Raw genomic sequence first — 13147 nt, forward strand, 5'->3', positions numbered from 1 at the left:
GAGGGCTGTGCTGAAGGAGTGACATAGCCCTACCGCTCATGATGTGGACAGGCTTTTTCCCATTACAAACAAGCGTCCTTCTTGAAGTCTTACCCAAACTGGTTGTGCTGCTGGTGACTACCTCTGGCGGCAGAAGGGGTTGTGCGAGCTTGTTCTCAGCTCCCCCAGGCAATGTCAGCTGGGTTTGCTCAAACACATCGAATGGCCTTGCCGAAGTGGATCAGGGAGCACTCACACAATTATTGCTACTGGCAGGAGGTGCAGCAGCAGTAAGCTGTAGGAGACAAGCAGCGAAAAGCAGCAGGGTAGGAGGGAAAGGACGATATTTTTAGCCAGCACAGCTAGAGCAAGAAGAGGATGCCTCTTCATGATCTGAGGATCTTTTAGTACAGACAGTGCCTAAAGTAATCTGCACAATTTATTAGTGAGGTAAGTCTTGGGTGTTACCCCTGTTGTGCAGGTGAGCTGTTAAAGCTAAGAAGGGAGTCAAGGCAGAGTCATTTGGAGAACTCTCATTTGCCGGCTTCCAGGTGCCAGGTCAGGTAATAGATCATGGATTTTACTAATCCACCTTTTCCCTAACGTGTAGGAATGCAAAAGATAGTCCCACTGTGGGAAACTGGGACTGAGAGCTGAATGGATAGATTTTGTCTCTGGCTACATCTGTCCCTAAAGCCATGAATGCTCTAAGCCAAACAGGCTTCTGGTGACTCCAAGTGCCAGCAGCTTGAGATACTTCTTTACAAAACATAAAAAAATCTCTTGGATGTTGTCATGTCTAATCTAGTATTACTGCTGAAATTTTCATTAGTTCATTCTTTTAGTAATTGGAGAGAATTTTTGACCTTTTGGGGGAGGTTAGGACCAAGCTGAATTCTGACTGCTGTCTTCAGATACAAAAAGAGGTCTAGGTTATTACCTTTCGCACCTGTTGTTCATTTAATTGGATGATGCTGCATCTCTTTAAAACAGAAACCCTGGCCTGAGAAAGAATAGATGCTCTGTGATATCCCCAAGGAGTCTGCCTCTGAGATTAACCTAATTGGTCACTGTGCTGAGTCTAATAGAGATTGCATGCAGTGTCTGACTCTGGAAACACCTTAGATGGTCAGGTGTATGACACAGAAACTGCTGCTGTTATGTCTCCTTGGAAATGGAGGAAAAATAAGAGGAGAAGTCGACAAATAAACACCAGCACCATAATATGATTGTTCAGAGCCCCATATACATGAATAGGGCCAAGAATTTCATCTTCTGAGGTAAGCTCACACACTTCATCTTGTACCATACACAGATTCCTGCTGTATCTAGACAGCAACTCTGGGATCTCTATGCCCAACACTTAACAGGAACGTTTTTGGCTGTGAGGGCAGCAATATTGCTGTGGGCCTTGTGCAGAGGGCCATGTGCAGCTGCAGAAAAAGGAGCACCTCCAGCTCTGCTCCTTCTTCCTGCACAAAGATGGCAGCGGCTCCTGACCCTAAAGCCAGGTTTGGCCTGTAGGCTGCTGTTATTGAAGCACCCTGACGTACCACACTCTTCTTGGCAGTGGTAGCTTCTGCTGATGCTTCTTTTCTTTAAATGGAAATGCTGGCAGAGCTCTTGTAATTCCACAATACTTGTGAGGATGGGACTAATCAGATCAATTTTGCCCAATTTGTAAGGTATGCCTACTTTCTGTCATTTTTATTCAGTCAGATTTTTTTCATGAGATGCCTGTAGGTTCACACTGGATTAAATTACAGTCTAAACCTGTTTTCAGAGTAGTGAATTTAGCTCACTCAGTGAGGCCAGGCTCTCTGTTATGATTCAGCATCACCCCATGATTCAAGCAGTGAGAAGTCAGTAGATTCTGGCCACAAATGGCCACTAGGGATTTCCACCCCCACCAAGGGGAAGTCTGCTGATAAATAGCTGGCAAAAGGGGATTCCTCTGCCTTCTACATACAGGGGATAGACTGGTGCTGGGTGCTCAGAGGAGAATGCTGGAAGATCTCACGTTAGTCTTTTGCTGCTCTATGATTAAACCTAGACTCATAGCTCAGGGCATCTCCTTGACTGCTGTAATGTCTGGGCTGTGCCAGTGCTGACTCAGGAACTTGTCATCAGCTCTCTGATGGCTCCTAATCGCTTGTGCCACATACAGTCTATGCACCTGGCACAGTACTTTTGAACAAATGCTTGAAAGCTTGTCTGTTTTGACTTGATGGTGTCAGTTCTTCCAATGAAAGGCATTACCTATCCTTACAAGCCTTTCCGTGCGTTTACCCTCAGATCATTGCTACTTCAGCAACACTGGCTCTGCTTGCGTCTGTAAACTGCTTTGTGATCCAATTTGTGTATTTTATCTGCTACTGAGATGATTCTGCTAGCATTTTTTTTTTCTCTGACTCTCATGCTTAGGAAAGTTGTACAGGCCTTGTTTTGTGCACCAGATAAAACTATTTGATACGTATGGAAACAAAATGGGTGTATGAGCAACTCTGACTCTTTGAGAGTCTTGGAGAGTTTAGGATAGGCAGGGGTATGTGTATGTGGGTCTTCACAAAGCTGCCAAGTTAATGTTAAAAAATGAAGGTCTAAAAAAATTGAGTCACTCTGTAGCCCATCTGGAAATCCTGTTTTGCCTTTGCTCATGTTCACACCCCTTACATCATCAGAAGATGTTGTGCAGGGACAGATTCAACTGACCGTTGTGAGAGAACTGAATCTGCACATTCCTGCACTCTCCGGCTTGCCCTCGGAGTTTGTGGTAGGGTTTGGAACACTGTTCTGCTTCACCTAACGTCAGGAAAGCCGTTCTGTATTGCTGTTGCATCTCGTTACCCTACCTCTCTGCAGTCACAAAGGGCATGCGATTGTAGCATTTAGGTGCTCCCTATGGGCTAGAAAATTCAGAGTCATATTTTCTTTTGCTTCAGTCTTTTGATGGATGTTGTGTGACCATCTTGCAATGTAATGTGAGGATGAGCAGAGCAGAATTCTTTATCTCTTCTGGGAAGATGCTCCAGAGCTGTGGGTCTGCTGTCCAAAGGTGCTGCTGGAGTCTGGCAGATGCTGGGCTCTGTTACGCACAGAGTTCCAGTTGCATTCGCTGTTTCAGCTCCAGGAGAAGCAGCTTTTCAAGTGGCTTGTCTTTAGCACACTGCACGCTTTGCAAAAAAAGTGTTAGAGTGCATGAAGAAAAGGGATGAGCACAGGCTGGGGAGTACTGATCTCTTCGGCTTGCTTTGTGATAGGGTCGATACCACATTTTTGCAACTAGCTCCGTCTCTGTTGCTTATCTAGTCTAAGGTAGAGTCTTAGTAGCACAGCCCAGATGTGAAAAACACACATGAGCATGGCAAGGCCACTGCTTGAAAGTGGAATTATGCTGACTGGAGAGAGAGGAAGGCCCTTGTGATGATTGCCTCTATTAGATTGTCCACAGCGGTCTGTCTTTGAATCATAAATGTTATTAGCTCACAGTTTGTAATGCTTCCCACTTCTAGCCAGCCTCCTTGTTGTCTCTTCTGACTTCTGCCTCTGCCAGCTATGCCACCCTTGCTTTCAACACTGAGAGGTTTGGGAGAGTGCTGTCTGCATGAGGGGAAAAAGGCACACAAATCCATGTGTCGTCAACATTCTGTCTGGCATTGCTGCCTGTACCACTTCATCATATTCTCTGGAGGTTTTGCATAGATATTAAATAGGAGTGTTGGAAGAATTGAGCCTCGTGGCATTCTTCATGTCAAGGCTCACGGAGAGGAGGAGCAGCTGCCTGTCAGGAGCCTTGTGGGATCTGCTAGAGGGATCCAGTATAGCTGCTTGGTGCAGCTCTCTCAGCTCTTGCCAAAATGTGCAATTGGTCAGCAGTACCTCATCATCTGCAGTGTCACAGGCAGCTGATAGCTCAGGTAGCATCTGCATGACTTGGTCTTTGTCCATCTTTGTAAGAAGGTCCAACACTCCACGTGTGTTTTATTTCCAGGCTCATTTGTGAACGTCTCCAGCAGGAGAGGCCAGAATGTCTTCTGAAGCAGCGTCACATTGCTTTTTCCTACCACGCTTCCCAGATTTTACTTAGTTTGAAATTGGATGATTGTGTTGCTGAAGAACAATTTCTTATTTAAAATGTATTTCAATTTTCCTCAGTGTTCCTCCCGGTATCAAATGATCTGAAATGTAAGACTAGAGGCTAAAAGTATAGTAAATGAAAACGTCCTAGTCTTGGGGAGAAGTTCCACGTTTTTGATCAGCTGGGGACCACTGTAAACTTCCAAAGGAAGTCTGCTGCTTTCTGTTACATGATTAATCTTTTCTTTCTGTGCTATCAGCTTTTTACTTGCCTAGTCATGTAATGAGCCTGGTTTGGGAGGAAAATGAAAGGGTCCTGGCCTCTGGAACCGGAGACAGTCCAGATTCACACTCATAGTATTGGCTGAAAATGTAAGAGCTGCACTTAAGGAGGACTGGCCCTTCATTGTATGAGTTTTTCTGGGGTGGCATGGGCCTGTAACCATGGTTGAGGTTGGCTGGTTATATGCCTTAAAAGACTGTTCTTCTCTGGATCCTAATCTGAAAAGTGATAGGCAGCAGAGGAAGGGTGCACTAGGTTCTGCCCATTTCATAGCTTTTTTAATGGGTGTAGTGCACTCAAATAGCCTGGACTTTGCAGACTGGGTTGGAAGGAGGTGGTGGAGAGCTGCTCCACTGCCTTTAGGTCCACGAGGCTACCTCGTAGGCAGAAGGAACTCTCAGAGAAACAATCATCTCAAAGTGAAGCAAGGCTCTCAGTCCTTGCAGCTGACTCGTAAGCTGCTCATAAACCAGGCTGATTCTTGTTGGCTTTGGTTTAAGGCATGCCTAGGCAGAGGGATGGCACCAGGTATGGTACAGAAAAGCAATAAGTCAGAGTCTGCTCGGAAATCCTACAGTCTAGGCAGAGCAGGCAGACAAATGTTGAGAGAAAGGGAAGGCTTGTTCACCGAATTTGTTTTTAAGTTGACCTGATTCTTTGTCAGAAAACCTCAGTTTCTTAACGTGTCAAAGGAGAGTGACCTAATGAAACTCACACCGTGTGCTCTTCCAGTCCAGCACATGCTTTTTCACCAGTGACTACCTACAAAGTTGCATAGGACTGCACCAGCCTCACGTCACTGTCCCAGGACTCAGAGGGTGTTGGTGCTTTGGGCATCCTTCAGCGTGCTCGCCCCACTCCTGCTGCACTTCAGCTGCTCCAATCCTGCTGTTCAGTTTCAGTCCCACCCTTTTCCACCAAAACAGCCCTTCTGGAGCTATACCCCTCTTGAAAAGGGGCTGCTTATGTGCAGTCTTGCAGGAGATTTTAATAGTGTAGGCTGTTCTTTTCCAAGCCAGAGAGCTTTTATTAGTCAGAACTGGGTTATTTTAGTGTCCTCAGGCTGGAATGCAGATGCGGAGCCTGCACCTCTCCCAGCAGTGTCACCTGTCCCGCCGGTCCCAAGCCCCCAGGATTTCACCTGCGGACCTGCACTGGCGGCCTGCACTCTTTCTGCACTGCACTGACAACTTCTGTTCTGTATTTCCACTCGGGCTGTTTTCAGTATGGTTTGCCTCCCTTGACCGGCAGTTATTAACATCAGCCCCTCGATTTTTCCCTGGTATTGTTGAAATCTATGCATATGCTGGTGATTTTGTATTGTTAATATAAATCCAGACAAGTCAGTGTGACCTTTCGCTCCCATGTCCAAAGGGAAGAATCGACCCTTGCAGTGGGTTGCCGCACAGCACTGAGTCATACATACTTCTCACAGAAATAATGCAGAAATTCCCCATAGTTTTTACAGATATTTTATCAGGAGGTGAAGTGTAAGTCTTCCATGGCAACACAGCTTGGGAAAACTACGAAGCATGTAGCACCAGATAATTAATCTTTCTGACATGTGATACACTTTTTACTATCAATGTAGTCTGTTTATTTTTTTGTCTCTTCGTGTGCTTCATTCAGTCAAACTCAGCTGATCTGTTTGAGTTTCTTTTGAACTCCTGTCCTCTCCAGTCTTACTCCTGCCCTCGTGTGTTCTCCAGTTCCCTGGGAGAGGGCTGGGTCTTATCCCACCTCTGTGACTTTGCAGTGATCAGTGCATTGGTACCACGCTTTCCTTTTTTTTGCTTGGATTCTAATAATACTTTCTGTTTTTCCTGTACAAGATAAAATATGCTGTGTTTGGATATGTAGCACCACACTGAAAACAAAGAAAAAAAACGTATCTAAAGTTCCTTAAAATATTAACTGAAATTTTGACTGATGTAGATTCACTCCAGTGAAGACTATTGGTAAAACAAAACAGTGAACTTTACAAAAATGGTCACAGGGAAGCTGTTTTCCACTGGGATATGACTATCACAAGGAAATAATGTTTCTTAATCTTCCAATATCTGATTATTTGTTACTTAAAAAAAAAAAAATCCATTCAAAATTAAAATCAGGGCAAGCCCTTAAGGACCCAGTACTGCAATACTGGCCTTCCCAGTAAATACTTAGGGGTGGGTTTTTCATTGTGCTTGCTGTAGTGGATCCAAAGCAAGTTTTCCTAAAGTATGGTAATGACTAAATGCTTCTCCTAAATTATTATTTCTTTAAGGCAAAAGGTGCATATATATAATCTTTAAAATAAATATAACAAAACAGAGTACATAATCGAGTGAAGAATGAATTTGACCATTAACTTGGCAGGTTCTGTGGTCGTTAAACACATTGGGATTCCAAAAACCCTTTTCTCCCACTTAGAAAAATCTGAATTTTAATTGTACACGCCACTTGATGGTGACACCCTACTTGATAATGTTAAAGCCAAATATTTAACACTCAAAGATTTGTACTTATTTGTAGTCTTAGAAGAAGACGGAAGCTGTGGCCACCTCCAGCCAGATGTTATATCTGGGTTGCTGAGATGTCCTGTTTTTGTCAATAAATTCCTTGGAGTTAGCGAGCATCCCTGCTTTAATGTAGGGGGAATCTGACTTAGCTCTGCGGAAGCTCAAGTGTTTGTGGAAAGAGCTGTTAATCTTTGATCAACTGGAGTCTCCTTGTTACTGACTTTGATTACACAAGTGTACAACTTTAATTACAGCTTTTAATAAGCTTTCATTTTTTCCTAGCCACATTCTTTGTATAGTAGTGCGTCTTATCTTTTCCTTTCTCCTCTGTTCCCCTTCCCTTCCCCCCTGCGTTTGATGGAAAAAGTGGTTTGAGGTCATTGTGGGGGGGTTTGTGTCCAGAGACACCCCTCTGCAATGTCCCTGCCGGAAGCTCTGCCCTCTGCTCGCTTGTACAGCCCCGAGAGCTCCCTCCTCCAGCTGCCCCACAAAGAGCCTCCCCTGCACCAGCTGCTGCCCAGGGCCCGGTGGTCAGTGGTGGGGGGCAGGTCTGTGAGATGCCGGATTCACACTGAGTTCTGCTGCACGAAACAGCTGAATGACCTTTAGAAAATCTGTGAAGCCAAAGGACGTACTGGCTCTTGGGTGTAATTCCTTCCTGCTGAGGGCTGCCCAGTCCTCCCCGCTGGGGACGCTCTGAAATGCAGCAGCTGAAGTCAGTGGCTGAGAACAGCAGGAAGCCAGTGGGCTCAGCGTCCATCCGTGATGCTTATTCTGCATCCAGAGCCTCGGTGTGCTGGATCACCTTTGTTCGTTAGAGAAATGACCTGGTGGAAGCTTAGTGGATGACTTAAAATTGTAAATAAATGAGATGTGGCTTAAAACAAGCATAAGAAAATGCTTTCCTTTAATTATATTTTAGCCATGCTTTACAATTTTTTAGGTGTGAAAAATAAAGGTGGGTTGAAGTCAGCTGGATAAATTCACAGAAGAAAGATTCATCAAGATCTCTTAAACACAATATACCCACCACTGGGTAGCCTGAGACTTAGGGAAATTAAGTTCTGATTATCAGAAGCTAGAAGGAGGAACTAGAAATGCCTGCCTCTGTAGTGGTGTTTCTCAGTAAGCCTCTGTTATTGGCCCCTGCCAACAAGAGGACATTGGGCCAGTGCAGCCCACGGGGAAAGAGTATGGCTCCCATGGAAGTCATGAGGTGAAACTGAGGAGTGAATTAAAAGATATGAGTCAGAAAAAAGACACAGTAAAGCAGCAATTTACACCAATTTGACATTCAGAAGTGTGCAAAAAGAGTATAATTTAAAAATGCCAATTGTGTCTGTGCAAGAGGGTAGCGGGGAAACAACTAACAGAAGAGGGAAGGGAGCCTCTTTTATCTCTGTGCATGCATCCCTTCAGCTCCCTTGCTGTGCATGTTATACTCTTTTTGCACACTAATGAATATCGGAGTCAGAGCAAGTTATGTGATATATCATTCTACTCCTATTTTCTAATGAACTTACCCCTGATGGGTAGCTTTCCTAGCAATTCATGTCACGACTGAATTTTACCTTGACAATAGATCAAGAATGAGGTTGAGCGGCGAGGCCCACCTACTTTGCACTATTCCAGCATGACAGCTGCTTTGTGTCCTCAGGGTAGCTCTACTTTGATGCTTTTCCCTGTTTAGAAGAATTTGGAGGGAGGATTTTGGTAATCTCCAGCAGGCAGAGTTTTTAAACCTTTCTCAAGGGAGTATGAAGATTCTACAGAATTTTTGAACAAATATTTCTGAAGCAAGTGGCATTGTTTCAGAACATTTGACTGTTCTTCCCACTGCACCCCAGAACAAAGAGTTTGCCATGCTAGATCTTACCAGCTGCTGTTGGTGCCTAAAGCCTGCCTGTGGAAACCTCTGGAAGGGTAAAGACAAAACATCTGGTCTGACCACTGCAGGCATGGCCCTAGCTGTTAATGTGTGTGTTTTCGTGCCTCAGAAGCGCGCAATATGAAGACTGTGTCCTTTGCTCGTACGAGTTCTTTGACATCAGAAATGCTGGAGTGAAGTTCTTCTAAATTTGGCTGGCTTTCTGGTTGCTCAAAATATCCTGCAGGACTTCCTATAGCATAGAATTGAGATGACTGGTTTGTTAACTTGGCTGAATAAACTACGGGGAAAGGGAAACAATAGAAGGAGGTCACCATGGTGTACAAGTTGGCTGACCCTGGGTCATGGCCAGTGTGGTTGCACCGCTTGCTCGTTCAGTATCTATGCCTACTGAAAAGATCTGTGTCTGCTTTCTGAGAGTCTTAGCCTTTGATGACACTTTCTGCATGATCCGCTTCAGCAGTGTCATGCGTCAGCCAGCCTTTTTCATGTGTTCAGGGAAAGTTGTTCTGGTTCTTAGTTTATTTTTTTTAAACCAACCTCGTGTCCCCTTTTTTTCCTAGTCTTGTTTGAGGGAAGATGCAGTCTTCTTTAATCTCCGCCCTATCTCTTTTGGCAGACTTGGGGACCAGTTCTACAAAGAAGCGATTGAGCACTGTCGCAGCTACAACTCTCGGCTGTGTGCTGAACGAAGTGTCCGCCTTCCCTTCCTGGATTCACAGACCGGTGTAGCTCAGAACAACTGCTACATCTGGATGGAGAAGCGGCACAGAGGACCAGGTTGGTAGCATTATGTCTGTGAATGCATGTGCATGTATGGAGGGCTGGCCACTGAACCCTCATGGGGTTTAATTAATAGGAACTCAAACCTGCTACAGGCCACACAGAAGAGAAGCTGCCTAAACCTCTGTGCCTGCAGGGGATTTCCTTTGGTAACTGCAGAGAGCTGATCCTAATTATTCTCTCTCTACCCAAAGAAGTGCCTGACATGGTAGTTTCTAAGACTGTATCATTGTAGCTCTCTTAATGCTATTGATCCTAGTCTGTAGCAGAAGACACAATGCCCTGCTCTAAGTAGGACTGGAATTATCTTCAGGGTGGAGAGGTAGAAGTGGAAGTCTCAGGTGAATGCTGAAAATAAAGGATTATACTGGGAAGCGTATACACTGGAGGTGAAATTCAGGAGGGTCCAGTTACAGGAATGAATGTTGTTCTGATGATTAGAGATGTAGGTATAACTTCTAGTTTTGATTTGGACAAGGTACTTGGATACCAGCTCCGGAGCCTCAGTTTCTTCAGTTGCAAAAAATAAATTGATACATGTCCTTAAAGAGCTTTGGCTAAGGTCTCTTCCAGAGCTCAGCAAAGCTGAAGGGAAAAGACCACTATCATTTTTGTACACTTTGGTCAGTCTTTCCTGTGTTAGAGTAAATTCATCTGAAGTGCTTATTTGGAAGGTGAAGGACAATCACCAGTTTAAATGCTGGAGACGTTACTTAGACAAAACTCCTCCTGAAACCCAATGGAAATTTTGTTAGAGTATGGCTCAGTATCTGATCCACAGTTTGCACAGATTTTCTTAGAACACCAAGCTGCATTTCTGTTGTTTGTTTGTTTGTTTGTTTTCTAGTGCATACCAGAGAATCCAGGCAGGGAGGGGCTAGTGTACATGCACACTGGAAGCACAGTGTACACATGTGCATATATATAGTTGGCAGTTCCTGTAAACTATACTGAAAAAAATGGGGAAAAAAAAAAGCAGCAAAAGAAAAAATCCAGATCTGGAATTGTGGGAAGGTGCAGGCTGCTGTTACCTCCTCCATCAGCCAGTTTGCAACAGCTGTAGTGGGAGGAACACAGAGGGCATTTCCCTCCCCTCCTGCGGGCAGACTATGAAAGCAATTGATGTCTCTGAAGAGTGCTTAGCTGAAACATTCCCTCTCCCTTTCCTAGGATTTACTGAGGGGCAGATCCTTGCACTGCTCCTAATCCTAAAGTATCCAAAATAGATGTAGTATCTTGTCTTGCAATATGGCCAGAAAACTCTTTTGACAGTAAAATGCAGCCAGTTCTAGTGCAGGAGACAACAGGTGTTTTACCAGCATTAAAAATACCCTAAGAAGGTTTCATCTGCCAAAACTATTTGGGTAATCTGGGACTGCTAAATGTGGTTTATGAGGTTCTGGGCTAACTCTTCTTTTGAAGGTTCCTTCATGACCACAGTTGTTTTTTGTTGTTGTTGTTTTTCTTCTTTTTTTTTTTTGTTTTTTTGTTTTTTTTGTTTTTCCATTTGAAAACTCTGCATTCCTAAGAGATTATGCTTTGGCAAAGCTAGCTTGCTTTCCTTTTTTTTTTTTTTTTTTTTTTTTTTTTTTTTTTATTGCTAATCAGTTTACCTATGTAATTTCTGTAGCATCTGGTTATGAGTGAGATGCTATTTTTATCCTTTTGAACTCAGTCATAAACAAGAATATGTCCACTATATGCACAAGTAATGTTCTGGCAAGAGCATCTGCTACAAAGGTGGGCACAGATAGTCTTGAATGGGTCTCACTGGTGTCTCTGCACTTACAGAGGGAATCATCATAGAAGAGTTACAGCATCACACCAGGAACTGAGAGGTCTTAACACTTTGCTTCTCTCAGTCACTAGTTCTCTGGACTACCTTCAGAAAATTCACTGTGCAAATCTTTCTTTCCTCACTTCTGATACTGACCTGTTCTGCAGCTTCCCCTGCAAAAGAGGATCAGTGGCATTCCTCCTGCAGGGCTGCAGTGGGGACTAATGGTGGAACATTCTTCATAGAGAGTCTTAAGTGAATCAGGCCTTCTGCATCTGCTTCAGCCACCAAATCTGATGCCTTTGTTATTTTGAATTAGAATAATCAGTGTGAAATGAAGCAGCCCTCCTCCCCCATATTTGCTCTGCTCTTTCTTGATTTTTATTAGCCCATTTAGTGCTCCCTTGGGTCTCTTTGCATCATCTATTTCTTGTAGTATCATTATGGTGGGTCAGACCATCCCTCTGTAGTTTCAGCATGCCTGTTTTAAGGCTGTACACAATGTGCTTATGTCCATACTGAACATCTCCAAAAATTCTCTGCCAACCACCTTGGTATCTGTCTTGTGTGCTGTGTTCACTGCTATTTACCATCTCTAACCTAAAAAATGTATAAAGACAAATGGCAAAACTCCAGGACCTCTTTTTACTTACAGAGGGTTTGGAAAACAGAGGAGAGCCAGGATCTCAGTGTGTTAACCTGGTTTCTCACTGTCCTCTTTGTTAAAGGAGTCAGAAAACTGCATCTCCTGATAAACAGTTCAGGGTTAATTTCACACAATACTGCACAGAACTCCCTCCCTCTTTTCCCCTCCTCCCCCAGCCTTTCACAGGAGCTTTGAGTTATGACTCTCCTACACTAATGAGATAAACAACATAACTCACTGCAGGTTCTGCTATTTCCTCTGTAAGCAAATGGTTGGAACCTTCTCTGGTTGCCCTATAAGGCACCAGAGGGAGAGACAGCTCAGCCAGGGCTGAAGACAGTAAGGCCTGTATATGTGCTATTTCCACATGCACCAACTGTGTGGGGGTTAGACTGAAAGCGTCCAGAACAGAGCCTTTTCTCATTGCTTCTCTTCTGTGTAAACAATCAAAGATGCACAGTTTGTGTGAGCCAGCACAGTGACAGACGGGGGTCAGGATAGAGAACTGAAGATAGTGTTCAATGGGTTTGGATCAAGTGGAGGTTCAATATCTGTCTCAAGTTCACGGGATAGCTTCGTATCAATGAGCAAGGGTATTGTGAATAGGAATAGAGAGCTTGCCTCAAGCGGTGTAGAGGTAGGTGTTGGAGGAACTTAAAAGCCTATCTGCCACCTGCATGGGCTATATTCCCTCTAGGGAAGAGCCTTTCCCACCTCTGTTTCTTCAAGGATACCTGCTCTGTTTCTTGTTGGCCTCTCAGCAGCTGTGGTTGGCTTTCACTGTCCTGGCAGAATCCAGAATTGCTAATTCTTATGTGAATTCTCAATAATTGAACCCACATTAACAGATACTCCGCCAAAACCACAATGGATCTTTGCTTCTCTTTGTCTGGGACAAACATTCAAAGCTGTGGTGCCCATTTTATGCAAATGACTCCTCTTTGGAGGCCTGTTCAATGGGAGTCTGATCCTCTGTCCTATTTCTTTCATCTAGCAACCCCCCATTTGAATGTTGTGAGCAAGGTCTTGCACAGGACCTACTGTTGAAGGGTGAGGCTTCTTGGCTCCACCTCTTTAATGACTCACACCAGAGCCAGGCAAAATCTACCCCATTATAATAGCAATTGTTTGCAGTGGTTAATGTTTGCAAAGTGTCATGAAGAAGTGTGTCAAGAACTGTAGAAGTACTGGTTATTCGTATTTTATTCATAAA

At 44.1% G+C, this 13147-nt stretch overlaps 1 protein-coding gene across 7 annotated transcripts in view; it reads left to right on the forward strand.

Moving 5' to 3' along the window:
• DPF3 (double PHD fingers 3) overlaps positions 1-13147 on the forward strand; it is a 160319-nt gene that overhangs the window by 58352 nt on the left and 88820 nt on the right. For all 7 annotated transcript variants that reach the window (XM_032188884.1, XM_032188886.1, XM_032188885.1 and 4 more), the window contains exon 2: positions 9348-9508. In XM_032188884.1, coding sequence (XP_032044775.1) covers positions 9348-9508 — 161 coding nt within the window. The remainder of the gene's footprint in view (positions 1-9347; positions 9509-13147) is intronic.

Source organism: Aythya fuligula, chromosome 5 (assembly GCF_009819795.1).
Source record: "Aythya fuligula isolate bAytFul2 chromosome 5, bAytFul2.pri, whole genome shotgun sequence".
Lineage (NCBI taxonomy): Eukaryota > Metazoa > Chordata > Aves > Anseriformes > Anatidae > Aythya > Aythya fuligula.